The sequence below is a fragment of the Nycticebus coucang genome, chromosome 8 (assembly GCF_027406575.1).
Source record: "Nycticebus coucang isolate mNycCou1 chromosome 8, mNycCou1.pri, whole genome shotgun sequence".
NCBI lineage: Eukaryota > Metazoa > Chordata > Mammalia > Primates > Lorisidae > Nycticebus > Nycticebus coucang.
In genome coordinates, this window is record NC_069787.1 from 96,652,703 (window position 1) to 96,673,278 (window position 20,576).

Sequence of the window (20,576 nt, forward strand, 5' to 3'; positions counted from 1 at the left end):
TTTTTGTCCTTTAACTCTCCTACTGGATGGGAGCCTCTGTGGAAAGCTGGCTTCAGTCAGCCATCTTGTCTCCTCCCCCCTGTTGATACTTTCTATTGCATCTTTAAGTTCTCTAATTGACTGCTTCAGTTCCTTCAGCTCTGCTATATCCTTTCTATATACTTCATATCATTCATCTCTTACTTTATTCTGTTCTGGGATTTCTTTTTGGTTATTTTCCATTTTCCCAGCGATTTTCTTCATCGTTTTCTGGTTATTTTTCATTTTTTCAGCAATTTCCTTCCTTGTTTTCATCATTTTTATTTTAAATTCTCCTTCTATCATTTCTCACATTTCTTTATAGATGGAATCCTCTGCAGTAGCTACCTCATGGTCCCTTGTGGGCGTGAGGGGTTGCCCTGGACTGGTTTTTCATGTTGCCAGGATTTTTCTGCTGATTCTTCCTCATGAGTTTATTCTTTTATCTGTTTCCTGGCCCTAATTTTCCTTTCACTTCTTCTTGCTCTTTAACTTACCATCCCTCTGGCCTAAGGTTTCAATGAGTCCTTTTTGGTATAGGAGTAAAAGGATGAGAAGATTGAAGAGCAAGAAGGGAAAAAAGATTTAAAAAAAAAAAAAAGAAAGAAAGAAAAAGGAGAAAGGAGGTGGGGTGAGTAAAAGGGAATATTGACAAAAAGAAGAGAGGCACAGAAAGAGGGAGACAGGAGTAATAAAGGTGGACAGTAGGGTACTTTGACCCACACCTTAAAAACCACACCTTAAAAACCCCCAATCTCTGGGGGTGCTGGGTTCTTTTGAGGTCAGCAGCTCTTTGCCAACCTGAGCAGACACAGTATCCCACCTCCACCAAGTAGAGAGGAAAGACAAAATACTATAAATCAAACCAAAACAAACAGAAAACCTTACAGTATAAAATTGGGGGGAAAACCAAATAGCAGGGGCAGAAACACTAGCATAAATGAAGTTCTTATTATTGAAGAAGGCAACAATGGGAAGTTATATTTAAACTAGAAAAATGAAGAAAGAAAGAAAAAAAAGTCTAGGGGGAAAATGTTGAAATAAAAAAACAGTATATATATATATATATATATCTTGCTGAATATTGTCTGGACAACAGGTGATCTTCTAGGGTATGAGATGCTAATCACAATGCTGATACAGCTGTATGAGATACTGGAGGCCTCTGCTGACTTCTTTGCCCTCAAACCCTACAGGGTTGAGAACCTGAATCTCTCCTCTGCCTGCTTAAAAAACACTTTAAACCGTTAACCTTGGCTAAGCAGAAGCTTTCCCAGGAAAGCACATGTCACTGGGATCTCTCCTGAAGTGGCTGCCTACTTATCTGGCGCATCAAAACTGGCCTCACATATGAAAAAATGCTCATCATCTTTAATCATCAGAGAAATGCAAATCAAAACTACTTGGAGATATCATCTAACTCCAGTAAGATTAGCCTATCACAAAATCCCAAGACCAGAGATGTTGGCGTGGATGTGGAGAAAAGGGAACACTTCTACACTGCTGGTGGGAATGCAAATTAATACATTGCTTTTGGAAAGATGTTTGGAGAATACTTAGAGATCTGAAAAATAGACCTGCCATTCAATCCTATAATTGCTCTACTAGGTATATACCCAGAAGACCAAAAATCACATCATAACAAAGATATTTGTACCGGAATGTTTATTGCAGCCCAATTCATAATTGCTAAGTCATGGAAAAAGCCCAAGTGCCCATTGATCCACGAATGGATTAATAAATTGTGGTATATGTACACCATGGAATATTATGTAGCCTTAAAGAAAGATGGAGACTTTACCTCTTTCATGTTTACATGAATGGAGCTGGAACATATTCTTCTTAGTAAAGTATCTCAAGAATGGAAGAAAAAGTACCCAATGTACTCAGCCCTACTATGAAACTAATCTATGGCTTTCACATGAAAGCTATAACCCAGTTTTAACCCAAGAATAGGGGGAAGGGGTAAAGGGAGGGGAGGGAGTGGGGAGGTGAGCAGAGGGAGGGTGATTGCTGGGATTACACCTGCGGTGCATCTTACAAGGGTATATGTGAAACTTAGTAGATGTGGAGTGTAAATGTCTTGACACAATAACTAAGAAAATGCCAGGAAGGCTATGTTAACCAGTGTGATGAGAATGTGTCAAACGGTCTATAAAACCAGTGTATGGTGCCCCATGATCGCATTAATGTACACAGCTATGATTTAATAAAAAAAAAAAAAACTGGCCTCACTCTATACCCCTGAGAGTCAGTGCTGCAATGTAACCCTCTTACTGCCAAACACTGAAAGTTCTGCTCTTCTCCAGTGTCTCAGTCCCAGCCTTTGGCACTGCTCACAGTCACTAGATCACTTGCCCAAGGTCTCCCAGCCTGAGCCTTGCTCTGCAACCTGCAGAGCAGTTCTCCCACAATGGCTGTGCAGGTAGCCCATAGCCAAACAGTGTTAGCTCCCTTCCAGCCTAGTGTCTCAGTCCTGGACCCTGGACAACACTTAAAGTCACCCACACTCTCACCCTCATCTGAGCTGACCATGCTGAATTGTGTCAGCTGTTGTGCCTGCCTCCCCTACCAGATGAGCTCTCATGAACCAGGACCATTCTACTGCATTTTATTTCTCAGAACCCACTGTGGTACGTGGGATATGGTAGGCTCATAGAGATACAAATAAAAACTAATGTTTTTTGAGCACATCCCAAAAGCCAAGGAATAATGACACAGAAGTAGCACCATTTCTATTTCGTGAATGAGGAAACTTGGGCTAGAGGACAAATCCTTGTCCAGAACTATGCAGCTTGTTATGTCACAGGACAAATGTTTGTTGAATGAATAACGAGGTCTCATTTCAGGAAAATTTATTGGTTCTGTAGAACAAAATTAACTCTGCAAACCAAATGGTTAGTATCGCTAATTATAACATGATATATGTGAAGAACTTACCATTTATTTGACTTAAAGATGTTGATTGTGCATACATTGATCTTCAGTGTCCCATGTTTTAGATTTCTCAATTTCTCCTAATTCTTCCTTTTCTCAATTCTGTAAGAGTGATGAAGTAATGTACCCATATGCTTCCAGCACCAGGTCTTTTGCCTGATACAAACATTCTAGCACTTAATAGACAACCAAACACCTGGAAGGCTTGTTAAAACATATTGTGCATCCTGATTCCCTCCCCCATCCTGAATTTTTATTCCAAAAGGCTAGGGGAGGCCTGAGAACTTACTTCTAACAAATCTGTGGTGAAATAGCTGCTGCTGGCCATAGACTCCCATGGACTGGTATACCCCTGTTTATGCTATTGTACTCTTTGCTGCTCCAGATCCTCTCCCTACCTTTTTGCTCTGTTCTGGGAAACACAATCTTCCTGTACCTCTATGTGTAAAGAAAGATCTTTTGTTATAATCAAGCCGTTCTCTTGAGAATCTTGTGGCCAGGGGGTGATTTATATTGAACAGAGAAAAACTGAAAGCATTCTCACTAGAACCAGACAAGGATGCCCACTATGACCACTGCTATTCAACATAGTGCTATAAATCCTAGCCAGTGCAATCAGACAAGAGAAGGACATGAAAGGAATCCAAATGAGGACAGAGGAAGTCAAACTATTATTCTTTGCTGATGATATGATCATATATTTAGAAAATCACAAGGACTCAACCATGAGACTGCTGGAAGTAACAAAGAAATGCAGTAACATCTCAGAATATGAAATCAATGTCCACAAGTCAGTAGCCTTCATGTATACCAACAATAGTCAAGCTTAGAATCAAATCAAGGATACAATATGTGCAAAGAAAATTAAATACCTTGGAATACACTTAATGAAGTATGTAAAGGATCTCTACAGAGAGAACAATGAAACACAGAAAAGAAATAGCAAAGGATGTTAACAGATGGAAAACATACCATGCTCATGGCTAAGAAAAATCAACATTGTTGGGCGGCGCCTGTGGCTCAGTCGGTAAGGCGCCAGCCCCATATACCGAGGGTGGCGGGTTCAAACCCGGCCCCGGCCAAACTGCAACCAAAAAATAGCCGGGCGTTGTGGCGGGCGCCTGTAGTCCCAGCTACTCGGGAGGCTGAGGCAAGAGAATCGCTTAAGCCCAGGAGTTGGAGGTTGCTGTGAGCTGTGTGAGGCCACGGCACTCTACCGAGGGCCATAAAGTGAGACTCTGTCTCTACAAAAAAAAAAAAAAAGAAAAATCAACATTGTTAAAATGTCTATACTATCTAAAGCAATTTACAGATTTAATGCAATCCCCATTAAAATACCAATGTCATACTTTGAAGTTCTTGAAAAAATTGTTCTTTATTAAATATGAAACCAGAAAAAATCTAAAATAGTCAGTGTAATTTTAGTAGCCCATATAGCCTCTGGCTAGGAGGAGTGAGAGTTATAAGAACTACCTGTATAGTGCATCTTAGAATGGGTACAGGCGAAACTTACAAAAGGCAGAATACAAATGTCTACATACAATAACTAAGAAAATGCCATGAAGGCTACATTGAACGGCTTAATGAGAATATTTCAGATTGTATATGAAACCAGCACATTGTACCCCTTGATTGCACTAATGTACACAGCCATGATTTAACAATAAAAAAATAAAAATAAAAGAACTACCTGTATAGCTCAATAATGGAACACCTTGGTGAAAAGGGCATGGAGAGGGATTTAGCTCTCCTAACAAGCATGAGAGCTCACAAGACAGGAGCATTGGTGAATTGGCAGTCCCTACACCAGTGGTGTTGAGAGGCATGAGATCAGCCTTTTATTAGGCTGGAGGAGAAGGCAGTCGGGAGCATGCGCATTCTATCACAGACCCGCATTCTATCACAGATCCTCTCCTACCTGCAGAACACCAGCACAGCATCTCTCTGCTGAAGGTTACCAAGCTCTACTAAAGACTAAGATCTATCTATTCTAAGACTGCTTTACTCTCTCTAAGACTATCTCTCTCTCCCATCAGCTAAAGCAGATAGCCCTCAGGCACCTAAGAGCAAGGTAGCTTAACAGTCCTTGTCCAGAACCTAGCCAAGCCAGGCCCGAGACCTGCCCAGTCCCAGGCCCTGACAAGTGGTGTCAGAAGTGGGATAGTGAACACCAGTGACAAATGGCGTAGTGGACAGGATTCAGTGAACATGGACCAAGAGGGAAATAAGCTTTAGCAAATAAGAAAAAGAGAGAGAAGAGAAATAGAAATAGAGGGAAAAGAAATATCTTCGCCCATTGCCAGAAGGAAGTAGCTTTTGAGAGACTGATGCCCAAATCCCTTTTTGGCAGTAAAGAGTTCTGTTTAAAAGAAAATAATTGAGGTAGATTAAGGGGGCTGGTGAAGAAATAGAGGAAGTGGGGTTTTGTAAAACTAAGACTCCAGAGTAAAAAATAGCTAAAAAGCTCCTGTCCCTTTAAGGCAGCCAAAGGTTCTAAGATTTGAAAAGGAAAGACTGTAAAAAGTATAAAGCCAAAATAAAAAGCCAGCAGAGAAAAATCATGGCAAATGAGATACAGCAGTTGAAGTATCAGATGGAACAGCTCAAAGACTAGATTAAGATCATGGCAGCTGATATAAAATAGTTGAGAGATCAGATGAATCTTATAGTTGAAGCAGGTAAATGCTGTATTGACATGACAACTCAAATTGGGCAGTTGGAAGATCAGAGAGTAAATCCTCCAGTTAACATCAAATGCCATAAATGTGGGCAGCTAGGCCAAAAGAGAAAAGAGTGTTTAAAAGGGAAAAGAATAAAAAAAGCGGGTGGGGGGAGAGAATGCTGAATGCTAAAGAAAAGGAACAAAGGGCATGTAAACCTCCAGATGTATGTCCCAAGTGTAAAAAAGGCTTTCATTGGGCAAACGAATGCCATTCTCAATTTGATAAGGATGGAACAAACACCTTTATTGTAGGGAAATTATCAGTTGGGCCAGAATCAGGACCCACTGGTAAATGAAAGAAGTTAAAACATAGTTTCTTTAATATTTTCATTTTAAACTATTCTCAGAAAAACAGTGTAATTCAATTCTATGCCATGGGAACACTCTGCCAGCTTGGTTAGCTCAGCATAAAACTGAGGAAATGGCTCAGCGCCTGTGGCTCAAGTGGCTAAGGCACCAGCCACATACACCTGAACTGGCAGGTTCAAATCCAGCCCGGGCCCACCAAACAACAATGACAGCTGCAACCAAAAAATAGCTGGCATTGTGGCAGGCGATTGTAGTCCCAGCTACTTGGGAGGTGGAGGTAGGAGAATCGCTTGAGCCCAGGAGTTCGAGGTTGCTGTGAGCTGTGATTCCACAGCACTCTACCCAGGGCAACAGCTTGAGGCTCTGTCTCAAAAAAAAAATACTGAGGAAATTAAACCAGACCAATGGATGATGGGTCGTGCCTGTGGCTCAAAGGAGTAGGGTGCCGGCCCCATATGCCAGAGGTGGCAGGTTCAGGCCCAGCCCCAGCCAAAAACTGCAAAAAAAAAGTTGTGGAATATTTGATTATTCTGTGTGGTGAAGGGGTAACCCAACTCTCATCAGCATCTGTGTACTATAACCAGGTCCAGCTAAAGAGCCTGGACACAGCTCAAAGGGGAAAGGGAGACTCCAAAGCAAGTGACTCCATTGGAAGGTTATGAGAGGGAGGACAAAGGAGGGATGAGTAACTAAGAGTTAAACCACCTTTGTGCTAGGGAGCTCCATTTAAAAAAAGAGTCTGGAATCAATTAGCAAAAATTCCACTGGAAAAGCAGCTTGAAAGCAGGAAAAACTCCACTACCTGGGACCACTAAAGGACCGCAAGTAACAGAGCCTTTGAGAGAACCTGCAAACTAGCACAACCTTTCTGGAAGGAAGTATGGAGAAACCTCAAAGCACTCAAGCTAGACTTCCCATTTGATCCTGCAATCCCATTACTGGGCATCTACCCAGAAGGAAAAAATCCTTTTATCATAAGGACACTTGTACTAGACTGTTTATTGCAGCTCAATTTACAATCGCCAAAATGTGGAAACAGCCTAAATGCGCACCCACCCAGGAATGGATTAACAAGCTGTGGTATATGTATACCATGGAATACTATTCAACTATTAAAAAAAAATGGAGACTTTACATCCTTCGTATTAACCTGGATGGAAGTGGAAGACATTATTCTTAGTAAAGCATCACAAGAATGGAGAAGCATGAATCCTATGTACTCAATTTTGATATGAGGACAATTAATGACAAATAAGGTTATGGGGGGGAGGAAAAGCAGAAAGAGGGAGGGAGGGAGGGGGTGGGGCCTTGGTGTGTGTCACACTTTATGGGGGCAAGACATGATTGCAAGAGGGACTTTACCTAACAATTGCAATCAGTGTAACCTGGCTTATTGTACCCTCAATGAATCCCCAACAATAAAAAAAAAAAAAGAAATGGTAAATTCTCTCAACAAAGATTTTCTCAGTTTGTTTCCTCAGCTTAAAAAGATCTTTAAAGGAATTAACATTACAATCACGGCTTTTCCCTAGCAGCAGCTAATAATTTAAATCTGTATTGGGCTTCCTCATTTAAAGAGCCCTTACCTGGAATTCTGAACTTTGACAATTACCATATTCTTTTGCCTAGCAAGAAAAGGGCTAGATAACAGGAAGAACTGCCCTTACCACATTAAAAATTACTTTGTTTGTATATTAAAGGGGGGGGAATATAGTAGCCCATATAGCCTATGGCTAGGAGGAATGAGAGTTACAAGAAATACCTGTATAGCTCAATAATGGAACACCTTGGTGAAAAGGGCATAGAGAGGGATTTAGCTCTCCTAACAAGCATGAGAGCTCGCAAGACAAGAGCATTGGTGAATTGGCAGTCTCTACACCTGTGGTGTTGAGAGGCACTGAGATCAGCCTTATATTAGGCTGGAGGCGAAGGCAGTAGGGAGCATGCACATTCTATCACGGACCTGCTTACTCTGACTCTGTCTCCTCTTCTGCCTGCAGAACGCCAGCACAGTGTCTCTCTGCTGAAGATTACCAAGCTCTACTAAAGACTAAGATGTATCTATTCTAAGACTGCTTTACTCTCTCTAAGATTCTCTCTCCCGTCAGCTAAAGTAGACAGCCCGCAGGCACCTAAGAGCAATTGTTCCTGAGCAAGGTAGCTTAATGGTCCGTGTCTGTAATCTAGTTAAACCAGGCCCAAGACCTGCCCAGTCCCGGGCCCTGACATGTAATTCTCCAAAATAAGAACAAATATGGAGTCGTCATGTTACCAGACTTTAGGTTATACTACAAGTCTGTAGTGATCAAAGCAGTGTGGTACTGGCACAAAAATAGGGACATAGATCTATGAAACAGAATGAAGAACCTAGAGATAAAACCACCTTCATATAATCTGATTTTTAACAAGGCAAACAAAAGCATACACTAGGGAAGGAAATCCCTATCCAATAAATGATGCTGGGAGAACTGGTTAGCCACATGTAAAAAACTGAAAATAGACCTGCACCTCTCACCACTTACAAAAATTAACTCACAATGGATAAAAGATCTAAATCTATTACATGAAACTATAGAAACTCCAGAAGAAAGCATGGGAATGACTCTGGATCTTATGGTCTTAGGAAAAGAATTTATGAAGAATACCCTATTGGCAATGGCAGCAATAACAAAAATAAATGGGACCTGATCAAGTTACAAAAGTCTGCACAGCTAAGGACACAATCAACAAAGCAATGAGACAACCTCAGAATGGAAGAAGATGTTCATGTTATGAATCTAACAAAGGGACCAGAGTTAATAACCAGAAGCCACAAAGAACTCAAGGAAATCAAGTAAAAAGGAAATAACCCCATCAATAAATGGGCAAGAGACACAAACAGAATCTTTTCTCATTAGGACAGATGAATGGCCAATAAACACATGGAAAAAATGCTCATCATCCATAATCATCAAAGGAAAACCATTCTGAGATTATCACCTAACGCCAGTGAGAATGGCCCACATCACAAGGTCCCAAAGCTGCAGATGCTGGCATGGGTGTGGAGAGGGGAACATTCATGCACTATTGGTGGGACTGCAAACTAGTACAGTCTCTATGGAAAGAAGCATGGAGACTCCTCAAAGAACTAAACCATTTTATCCTTCAATCCTATTACTAGGTATCTACTCAAAAGAAAAAAAACACATCTTACCATAAGGATGTTTTCACCTTGCATGATAGCAGCTCACTTTACAATCACTAAGATGTGGAAGCAACCCAAATGCCCATCAACCCATGAACGGATTAATAAACATGGTATATGTATACTGTGGAATACTATTCAGCCATAAAAACAATGGAGATTTTGTATCTTTCATGTTTACCTGGAAGGATTTGGAGAACATTCTCCTAAGCATCACAAGAATGGAAAATCAAGTATCCTATATACTCAATACTAAGTTAAAACTAGTAGATTAATAACTACAGATACACTTGAGAGAAAAACTCAAATTCAAGAAGGGGAGAGGGAGTGGGCTCAGCAAGTTTCCACCTAATGAGTACAATGTACAGATATATGGCACATTTCCTGAGTGAAGGACACAACTACATCTCAGACTTTACCTTACATTGAAAGGTAAAGTGATTCTCAACCTTCCTAATCCTGCAACCCTTTAATACAGCCCAAAGGGGTTGCAACCCACAGGTTGAGAACCGCTGCCTTACAAACACAAACGATGTGACCTAAAAATATGTACCATCATATCAATTTGAAATTAAAAAAAAAAAAAAAGACTTTTCTCTCCAGGGAATCCTTGCCTTTTGCCCTCTCCTCGCCTTTGCAAGGCTGAGGGAAAATTGATTCCAGAGGAGCAAATTTGGGTCAAATCCCTGGAAAAAATTAAATAATAAAAGAGCAATTAAAAGAAGAAAGGGGATGGAAGAGGAAAGGGGATTGCCAAATCTAGGCTTCCCATATACAATGATGGAGAAACAGTAACGATCTTATGAAGCATTCAAATGTTTTGGATGGATAAATGAATGAATCAGAAAAGGGAGTTGGGAACCAAACAGACATGGAGGATAGCTTCCATTGTAAAGACAGTAAGATGTAGTGAACTTATGTGGAAGGTGAGGCTGAAGTGGGGACTGCTTGTGTAGTGAGTTTCACAATCTCACAGATAATTATCTTAGCCTTCTGGAAGGTTTACAAACCAACCATTCTTGGCAAGGTAGCCAGTAAAACATTCATCTCTCTAATCCCTTAGCTAGTTCAGACCTTGAGGTTTTTCTTACTAAAATCCCAGCTGCCCTTGCCAGCCAGGGCCCAGAGCTATAAAAATCAGAAAGGAAAGAGGAGAATCTGTGCTGACATATCTTCATTTTGCCCTGAATCATGGTTTATATTCATCTTCTAGTCTGAACTCTTACATTCTCAGCCAGATATTTAAGAACAGAAGAAAAGAAGTTAGAGTGTAAAGAGTGGCTAATAGGGAGGATATCTTGAGCCCAGGAGTTTGAGACCAGGCTAGGCAACAAGCAAGACTGTTAGATTGGGAAAGGGGTACCTAAGACTTTTAAGTCCTAACTCTTATTTAACCCTCCAGGGTGGGAGACCTTCCTGATTGGAGAAGGTAGAGTGATTTCGTGGTGTTGTAAATAAGATCCTATCTTCTCTGGGATTTATTTGGAGCAAGGACAACATCAGGAAGCAATTTCTTGCCATCCTCATCTATTGCCCGGAGTGGACTTCCCATTCTTCTTCTGAGGTTGGCTCAAATTCATGAAGTCTCTGTTCCTTTGTAGGTGGAGGCTGAGCTGATCGACAAACTGGACAGCATGGTGTCAGAAGGAAAAGGCGATGAGAGCTACAGGGAACTCTTCAGCCTGCTGTAAGCTGCTCCAACCCCAGGCACCTCATATTGGTGGAGAGGGTGAAAGAGGCCATTGAAGGGCAGAAGTTATAACTCTACTGGACAAGCTTTAGAGATTAGTTACCAAGAAAGACTCCAGTTGCTCCTGGCGGTAGCACTGCTCACCTTCTGTCAACAAGAAAGCAAGCACTTTCAGGGATCACCATAGTTGACTGAAGAGGTAGAGACAGGTGATAACTCTGAGCTCCTAGATTTGTTGACAGGGAAAAGGATCATCATCTGTCTTCATAGCATGTACTGCATCCTGTTGGGCAAATAGTTCTCAGGGACACAATCAGTTAAGGGCTCAACACTGGCATGTCTAGCAGGGAGAGGGATAATAAATTCTCCTCTGAAAGAGGGACTCCTATTTGCCCTGCTTTATAAGATGGCACAGTCAGCTTGAAAAATACTGCAATGGGCTCTTGAAAAAGTCACACCTCCGTCTTCAGGCCAGTCTTCTGTTTTTGAAATGAGATGGTTGTCCTTGATAACATCAAGGTTCTTTTAGGACCACTATTCCTTGGCTTCGGTCTTGAGTTGATGGAGGCCAAGAGACCCAAGAAGGACTCAGGGGAACTATGGCCCTCCCAGGTAGATAGTGATGTTGCTATTTTATCTTCCTAAAAAATGAAATTTTGAAACATTTACATCTCTATAGGACCCTCCCCCACATTATCATTTCCAGCTTTGAGATTTTCTTTGTTTTGGTACCATTTGAAGACAAACATCTAATGTATTTTTCCAGTCATAGTGCTATAAGTTTTCTTCAGCTTTACAATATACAAAATGTATTGACATTTCTTATCTTATTTGATCCTCACAACATACCTGCAAGGTGGGTAGGAGAAAGATTATCCTCTTTCCCATTTTAAAGGTGATGCATCTGGGCTCAGGGAAGTGTTAGCCTGCCCTCAGTTGCATGGCCAGAAAGAGGCAGCTCTGGAAAGAGGACTCAAATCTTCCAGTTCAAGTGGGGAGAATCCTTCTGCTATACCATGCCTGTTTTATTTCTTGATGAGTCATGAGAGAAAATGTAAATTTATTTTAAATGTAAGTGATTATAAGCTTTGAAAATGAATTCATCCTTTAGTATTTCTCTTTTAGCTGAAGATGTTTCTAATTGTGGAAACAAGGCAGAGAAATCTCTTCTTTGTACACTCACGAGTGACTTTGCTACAAAAGAAGAAGTATAGAAATAATCCACAATTATTAATTGCCTGACCAAAAAGTGTTCATAAACTCCTTTAAAATCAGTCCAAGAACTGAGAGTAGCTGATAACATGGAGCAGCATTTCCCAATTTGTATTTTGGGAAGATACTTGCAGATATGGTGAAAAATGTAAATCATGGGCTAGTTTAGCAAAGATTCAATTAAACAAAATTCAATAAACCTCTTTATTGTAGAACTTCCCAAAGCCTTTAATGTACAAAAGAATAAGAGTAGTAGCGCACTCCTGTAATCCCAGCTACTTCAGAAGCTAAGGCAGGATAATTGCTTCAGCCCAAGAGTTTGAGACCAACGTGGGGATCATAGCAAGACCCCCATCTCAAAAAAAAAAAAGATACGAAAAATCTCTAGAAGGATGTAGTAATCAACATTTTCCACATTTATGTGGTCACCTTCCCCTGTCCTCCAGAATGGAGAGCTCTATAGAACACAGTTTGACTTTATCCACAGAGCTCAGAAGTTGGAGTGAATAGTCTTGTCTTTGCTCTCTAACAACATGGGTTACATGGGGAACACTCACTTTCCCAGAAGCCTAGCCTAGACAGGATACTCAGTGCAGGGAGACAGTCATCATAGCAATCTCGTTAACAGTAGCCAGGCTGTGGGTATGAGTCCCCAATGCTGGGCTCCCAGCTGAGCCTGCCATCCCAGGTGACTCTCATAATATTAGAGAGCAAGAGACAGTGTTGAAAGTAATCAGGAATAGAGTTGTGTGGAGTGACAACTGGATCTATGGTGATTACTGGAGCAAGTCATTGTACCCTAGAAAAAACCTATGGAATAGCAAACCATCTCAGAAGCCAGGCTTTTTGGAGAAGCCAGAGGCTGCCCTGAGATACCAGGAGCATGGAGCTATCAAGTCAGAAAAGAGCTTAGGCATGTATCTCTCAGCTCTGAGAAATTTTTCTTGGGAGCATCCTCTGACAGTAGGGATGGCCAACTATAGCTCCTAGACTTGCTCACTGTCCCTCATGCTAGGCCTGTGAGGCTAGTGAGGAATCCTTCCCTTGGTTTATATGAAGAGAGCCATCTGTATGTTTGCTGAGGATGACTTTGAGCAGTGATAGAGGCAGTCAGCTAATTAGCAAAACTAGGCTTACCCTACACTGGGCTCTTACTCAGCTGATCCTTCAGAATAAACTGCACAGTATATATTGAAGGTGCCTGGGGCCTTGAACCCCTTTCTTAACTCAACCTTGGTGGCATCCTTAGGAACCTACACTGGAAAATGATAAATGTGTTCATTTGTTGCTGTCAGTTCAATAACCTCCTTGTCTTTGCTTTCTGCTGCATGGAGTAGAACCCAGCTGTTTGGGCCCTACCCCAGGTAAGACTGCAGTGTGGTAAGTCTGCTGTCTCCAGATCCACCACAGCCCCCATGGGCTCATGGACCTCACTCTTGTGCCCAGGGAAGGCTCATGAACTATGTTTGCTTCCTCTACCCCTCTACCAATAGCCTGCTGGAGAAAGTTGAACAAGAAACATGGCGTGAAACCGGCATTTCCTTTGTGACCTCTGTCACCCGCCTCATGGAACGTCTTCTTGACTACAGGTATCTTCTGAGGCACCTACCCAACCTCCTATCTGACCAGGATACTCTCTAGCAAGGGAATTCATAATCTTAAAACTAAAACCATGTGCCCTTCTTGGGGAAGACTGTTCTGATGTTGGGTGCCATCACCAGTCATTAGGAATCTACTGATGACCAAGGAGGGAAAGAAAGTGAAAGCATGAGTGTGTGCACCTTCTTCCAGGGGAAGATTAGTGCTTCCTGGAATCCTCCCCTAAAATGTAGGTACACTTACCCAAGAAGCATACTAGGGACATGTAGCCATCTGGCTTTCTATCCAGAAAAGTCAAGGCTCAGATAATGGGCACAGTGTGGGGGAAGGGAAAGGATGTCCCCAAAGCAAGGCAAGGAACAGCTGTACGTCCTTGATGCAGACCTTCCTCAGAGCCATATGACAGATAAGCAGGGAAATATTACCCAGAGGACTTTCAGTTGACTTTTTGAGGGACTGGGGGCTCTACTATTCAATGCCTATGTTATTTGTCTACAGTCTATTTCCGTCCCTTGATCCTGGCCAGAGCAGACTAGAGGAAATAGCCTATAAACCTCAGAGATCTTTACATTATGCTCAATCTTAGAGTTTATGTGGGGTTAGAATTTCGTATTAAAGTCTGCCTTCCTGATCATATCATAGGCTTTTAATTAGCACAGAAGTGACAATGAGGCTACCACTGCAGCATTAATTATTCTCTCCTCAGGGTTCAGGTGATAGCTAAGGGTGCTTTAACCCAGCTGTAAGTGATAGTTATCATCTCTGTGCTACAAGATGTGCAGACAACAAGTGTGTAGGGGAGCATGTTCAGCCCATGGATCAGGAAATGAGGAAGTTTAAGCCACCTACAGTTGCTGCTGAAGTAGAATACACTGCTAAGCAAAAGATTCAGATATCCAATGCACTGGTCCGGATATAGAAATGTAATTCCTAAGAAATATGGTCACATTCTTATTATCCTTTATTTCTGTAGCACAGCTGTGCTTATGTGAATTTTGGCCCATTTTCCTGGGTCACAGATGGCCTTTTGAGGGCTCTTTTTAGAGCAGGTGACTCCTTTCTTTTTTTTTTTTTTTTTTATTGTTGGGGATTCATTGAGGGTACAATAAGCCAGGTTACACTGATTGCAATTGTTAGGTAAAGTTCCTCTTGCAATCATGTCTTGTCCCCATAAAGTGTGACACACCCCAAGGCCCCACGCACCTCCCTCCGTCCCTCTTTCTGCTTTCCCCCCCATAACCTTAATTGTCATTAATTGTCCTCATAACAAATTTGAGTACATAGGATTCATGCTTCTCCATTCTTGTGATGCTTTACTAAGAATAATGTCTTACACTTCCATCCAGGTTAATACGAAGGATGTAAAGTCTCCATTTTTTTTAATGGCTGAATACTATTCCATGGTATACATATACCACAGCTTGTTAATCCATTCCTGGGTTGGTGGGCATTTAGGCTGTTTCCACATTTTGGCGATTGTAAATTGAGCTGCAATAAACAGTCTAGTACAAGTGTCCTTATGATAAAGGATTTTTTTCCTTCTGGGTAGATGCCCAGTAATGGGATTGCAGGATCAAATGGGAGGTCTAGCTTGAGTGCTTTGAGGTTTCTCCATACTTCCTTCCAGAAAGGTTGTACTAGTTTGCAGTCCCACCAGCAGTGTAAAAGTGTTCCCTTCTCTCCACATCCACGCCAGCATCTGCAGTTTTGAGATTTTGTGATGTGGGCCATTCGCACTGGGGTTAGATGGTATTTCAGGGTTGTTTTGATTTGCATTTCTCTAATATATAGGGATGATGAACATTTTTTTCATGTGTTTGTTAGCCATTTGTCTGTCATCTTTAGAGAAAGTTCTATTCATGTCTCTTGCCCATTGATATATGGGATTGTTGGCTTTTTTCATGTGGATTAATTTGAGTTCTCTATAGATCCTAGTTATCAAGCTTTTGTCTGATTGAAAATATGCAAATATCCTTTCCCATTGTGTAGGTTGTCTCTTTGCTTTGGTTATTGTCTCCTTAGCTGTACAGAAGCTTTTCAGTTGAATGAAGTCCCATTTGTTTATTTTTGTTGTTGTTGCAATTGCCATGGCAGTCTTCTTCATGAAGTCTTTCCCCAGGCCAATACCTTCCAGTGTTTTTCCTATGCTTTCTTTGAGGATTTTTATTGTTTCATGCCTTAAATTTAGGTCCCTTATCCATCTTGAATCAATTTGTGTGAGTGGGGAAAGGTGTGGGTCCAGTTTCAGTCTTTTACATGTAGACATCCAGTTCTCCCAACACCATTTATTGAAACGGGAGTCTTTCCCCCAAGGTATGTTCTTGTTTGGTTTATCGAAGATTAGGTGGTTGTAAGATGTTAGTTTCATTTCTTGGTTTTCAATTTGATTCCAAGTGTCTATGTCAGTATTTTTGTGCCAGTACCATGCTGTCTTGACCACTATGGCTTTGTAGTACAGACTAAAATCTGGTATGCTGATGCCCCCAGCTTTATTTTTATTACTAAGAAGTGCCTTAGCTATACGAGGTTTTTTCCGGTTCCATACAAAACGCAGAATCACTTTCTCCAAATCTTGAAAGTACGATGTTGGTATTTTGATAGGAATGGCATTGAATAGGTAGATTGCTTTGGGAAGTATAGACATTTTAACAATGTTGATTCTTCCCATCCATGAGCATGGTATGTTCTTCCATTTGTTAATATCCTCTGCTGCTTCCTTTCTGAGGATTTCATAGATTTCTTTATAGAGGTCCTTCACTTCCTTCATTAGGTATATTCCTAGGTATTTCATTTTCTTTGAAACTATGGTGAAGGGAGTTGTGTCCTTAATTAGCTTCTCATCTTGACTGTTTTGGTGTATACAAAGGCTACTGACCTGTGGACATTGATTTTATATCCTGAAACATTACTGTATTTTTTGATGACTTCTAGGAGTCTTGTGGTTGAGTCTTTGGAGTTCTCTAAGTATAAGATCATGTCGTCAGCAAAGAGGGAGAGTTTGACCTCCTCTGCTCCCATTTGGATTCCCTTTATTTCCTTCTCTTGCCTAATTGTATTGGCTAGAACTTCCGGCACTACGTTGAATAGTAAAGGTGACAGAGGACAACCTTGTCTGGTTCCAGTTCTAAGAGGAAAAGCTTTCAGTTTTACTCCATTCAGTAAAATATTGGCTGTGGGTTTGTCATAGATAGCTTCAATCAGTTTGAGAAATGTGGCACCTATGCCTATACTCTTCAGTGTTCTAATTAGAAAAGGATGCTGGATTTTATCAAATGCTTTTTCTGCATCTATTGAGAGGATCATGTGATCTTTATTTTCGCATCTGTTAATATGGTGGGTAACGTTTATGGACTTGCGTATGTTAAACCAGCCTTGCATCCCTGGGATGAAGCCTACTTGATCATGATGAATGACTTTTTTGATGATAAGCTGTAATCTATTGGCTAGGATTTTGTTGAGAATTTTTGCATCTATATTCATGAATGAGATTGGTCTGAAATTCTCCTTTTTGTTTGGGTCTTTTCCTGGTTTTGGTATCAGGTTGATGTTTGCTTCATAAAATGTGTTGGGGAAGATTCCTTCTTCCTCAATTTTTTGGAATAATTTCTGCAGTACAGGAATAAGCTCTTCCTTGAAGGTTTGCTAGAATTCTGGAGTGAAGCCATCTGGACCAGGGCATTTTTTGGTTGAAAGATTTTTTATTGTTTCTTTGATCTCAGTGCTTGAAATTGGTCTGTTCAGGAGCTCTATTTCTTCCTGGCTGAGTCTAGGGAGAGGGTGTGATTCCAAATATTGATCCATTTCCTTCACATTGTCAAATTTCTAGGCATAGAGTTTCTGGTAGTATTCAGAGATGATCTCTTGTATCTCTGTGGGATCAGTTGTTATTTTCCTTTTATCATTTGTGATTGAGGTTTCTAGAGATTTTACTTTTCTATTACTCGTTAGTCTGGCCAATGGTTTATCTATTTTATTTATTTTTTCAAAAAACCAACTCCTTGTTTCATTAATTTTCTGAATGATTCTTTTGTTTTCAATTTCATTGGTCTCTGATTTGATTTTGGAGATTTCTTTTCTTCTACTGAGTTTAGGCTTAGATTGTTCTCCTTTTTCCAATTCCATAAAATGGCTTGTGAGATTGTTGATGCGCTTTCTTTCTGTTTTTTGAATGTAGGCATCTAAAGCGATGAATTTTCCTCTCAAAACTGCTTTTGCAGTATCCCACAGGTTTTGGTAGCTTGTGTCTTCATTGTTGTTATGCTCAAGGAAGTTAATGATTTCCTGTTTTATTTCTTCCTGCACCCATCTGTTATTCAACAGAAGATTGTTTAGTTTCCATGCCTTTGGGTGGGGTCGAGCATTTTTGTTAGAGTTGAGTTCCACCTTTAGTGCCTTATGGTCTGAGAAGATACAAGGTAAAATTTCAATTCTTTTGATTCTGTTGATAATTTGTTTTGTGTCCCAGGATATGATCAATTTTGGAGAATGTTCCATGGGGTGATGAGAAGAATGTATATTCTTTATCTTTGGGGGTGGAGTGTTCTATATGCGTCTATCAAGCACAGTTGTTCTAGGGTCTCATTTAAATCTCTTATATCTTTGTTTAATTTCTGTTTAGAGGATCTGTCCAGCTCTGTAAGAGGAGTGTTAAAGTCCCCTGTTATGATGGTATTATCAGATATCATATTGCTCAGACTGAGTAAGGTCTGTTTTAAGAATCTGGGAGCATTTAAATTGGGTGCATAAATATTTAGAATTGAAATGTCTTCTTGTTGTACTTTTCCCTTGACCAATATAAAGTGACCATCTTTGTCTTTTTTGACTTTAGTTGCTTTAAATCCACATGAATCTGAAAATAAGATTGCAACTCCTCTTTTCTTCTGAATTCCATTTGCCTGAAAAATTGTCTTCCGACCCTTGACTTGGAGCTTTAATTTGTCTTTGAAGCCAGGTGTGTTTCTTTCAGACAGCAAATGGATGGCTTGTGTTTTTTAATCCAGTCAGCCAATCTATGTCTCTTCAGTGGGGAATTCAAGCCATTAACATTTATTGAGATAATTGATAAGTGTGGTAGTATTCTATTCGTCTTATTTGGTGAGAGTCCATTGCTTAGTTTTATCTTTTGCATCAGTGTGGAGGTTAGGTTCTGTCCTTTAATTTCTGAGTTCTTACTTTGATGCTGATCCATTGTGGTGGTCAGTGTGCAGAACAGGTTGAAGTATTTCCTGTAGAGCTGGTCTTGTTGTGGCGAATTTCCTCAATGTTTGTATATCCATAAATGATTTGATTTCTCCGTCAATTTTGAAGCTTAGCTTAGCAGGGTACAGAATTCTGGGCTGGAAATTGTTCTGTTTAAGTAGATTAAAGGTAGATGACCATTGTCTTCTTGCTTGAAAAGTTTCATTGGAGAAGTCTGCGGTCAATCTGATGGATTTGCCCCTGTAGGTCAACTGGCGCTTACTCCTGGCAGCTTGCAGAATCTTTTCTTTTGTCTTGACTTTGGACAGGTTCATCACAATGTGTCTTGGAGAAGCTCGGTTAGAGTTGAGGTGACCTGGGGTCTGATATCCCTCTGAAAGCAGTGTGTCAGAATCTTTGGTGATATTTGGGAAATTTTCTTTTATAATATTCTCTAGTATGGCTTCCATTCCTCTGGGGTATTCTTCTTCCCCTTCTGGGATTCCCATAACTCGTATGTTGGAACGCTTCATAAAGTCCCATAATTCTGACAGTGAATGTTCTGCTTTCTCTCTCTTCTTTTCTGCCTCTTTTACTATCTGAGTTATCTCAAGAACTTTGTCTTCTACCTCTGAAATTCTTTGTTCTGCATGGTCTAACCTGTTGCTGATACTTTCCATTGCATCTTTAAGTTCCCTAATTGACTGTTTCAGTTCCTTCAGCTCTGCTGTATCCTTTTTATATTCTTCATATCGTTCATCTCTTATTTGATTCTGTTTTTGGATTTCCTTTTGGTTATTTTCCACTTTATTAGCAGTTTCCTTCATTGTTTCCATCATTTCTTTCATTGTTTTCAACAGGTGTATTCTAAATTCCCTTTCTGTCATTCCTAACATTTCTTTATAGGTGGAATCCTCTGCAGTAGCTACCTCATGGTCCCTTGGAGGGGTTGTTCTGGACTGGTTCTTCATGTTGCCTGGAGTTTTCTGCTGATTCTTCCTCATGAGTGATTTCTTTTATCTGTTTCCTTGCCCTAATTTTCCTTTCACTTCCTCTTGCTCTTTAAGTTCTCATGCCTGTGGACGTTTTTCCACTGTTTTAGTCCTCCTCTTGGGGTCCAGAAATCTCTCGCTGACTCCCTGTATCCTCACAGAGGTGATGATAGGCAGATCCCACCAGCCAGAGATGCCTGGAGTCCTATCTCCCCAGACTCATGCTGCCCAGATGCAAGGAAGCTGTTAATTGGCCGCCATCTTGCTCCGCCTCTGACTCCTTTCTTTATTTTTTATAGGAGACTCCTTTAATCACACCTGGTCCCCAGTCTCTCCTGTACCTGTCATTAGACAGGGAAGAAAGATAAGCAAAGCTCTGTACTTCCTCCTCACTGCAACATTTACTTTTATGTTGGTCTTACTCACTGTGGCCTACCAGAAGAAATTAGTTTCTTAGGATCCAAGGTCTAGTTTTAGCTGCTTGTTTGATTTCTTTAGCTATCTTCTCCAAGCAACTCAAACTCATGCCCCAGGTCAATTTCAGAGTGAGAACCTATCTCAAAAAAAAAAAAAAAAAAGAGCTTTTAGGTTGTGTCCACATTTTGGTGATTGTAAATTGAGCATGATAAACAGTCTAGAAACAATTAAAAAAAATCAAAAGGTACATATGTATATAAAGAGCAATGCTCTATCTCCTTGTCCATGTTGTCACTATTCAGCCACTCATGTCTGTTC

The 20,576-nt window shown here is 40.6% G+C and overlaps 1 protein-coding gene across 7 annotated transcripts in view; it reads left to right on the plus strand.

The window, feature by feature from the left end:
* Positions 1-20,576, plus strand: part of DOCK3 (dedicator of cytokinesis 3) — an 899,254-nt gene that overhangs the window by 821,815 nt on the left and 56,863 nt on the right. For 6 of the 7 annotated variants that reach the window (XM_053600715.1, XM_053600720.1, XM_053600716.1 and 3 more), the window contains 3 exons: positions 10,772-10,857; positions 13,410-13,436; positions 13,566-13,661. In XM_053600715.1, the coding sequence (XP_053456690.1) occupies positions 10,772-10,857; positions 13,410-13,436; positions 13,566-13,661 (209 nt within the window). The remainder of the gene's footprint in view (positions 1-10,771; positions 10,858-13,409; positions 13,437-13,565; positions 13,662-20,576) is intronic. The other variant, XM_053600717.1, reaches the window with a different exon arrangement.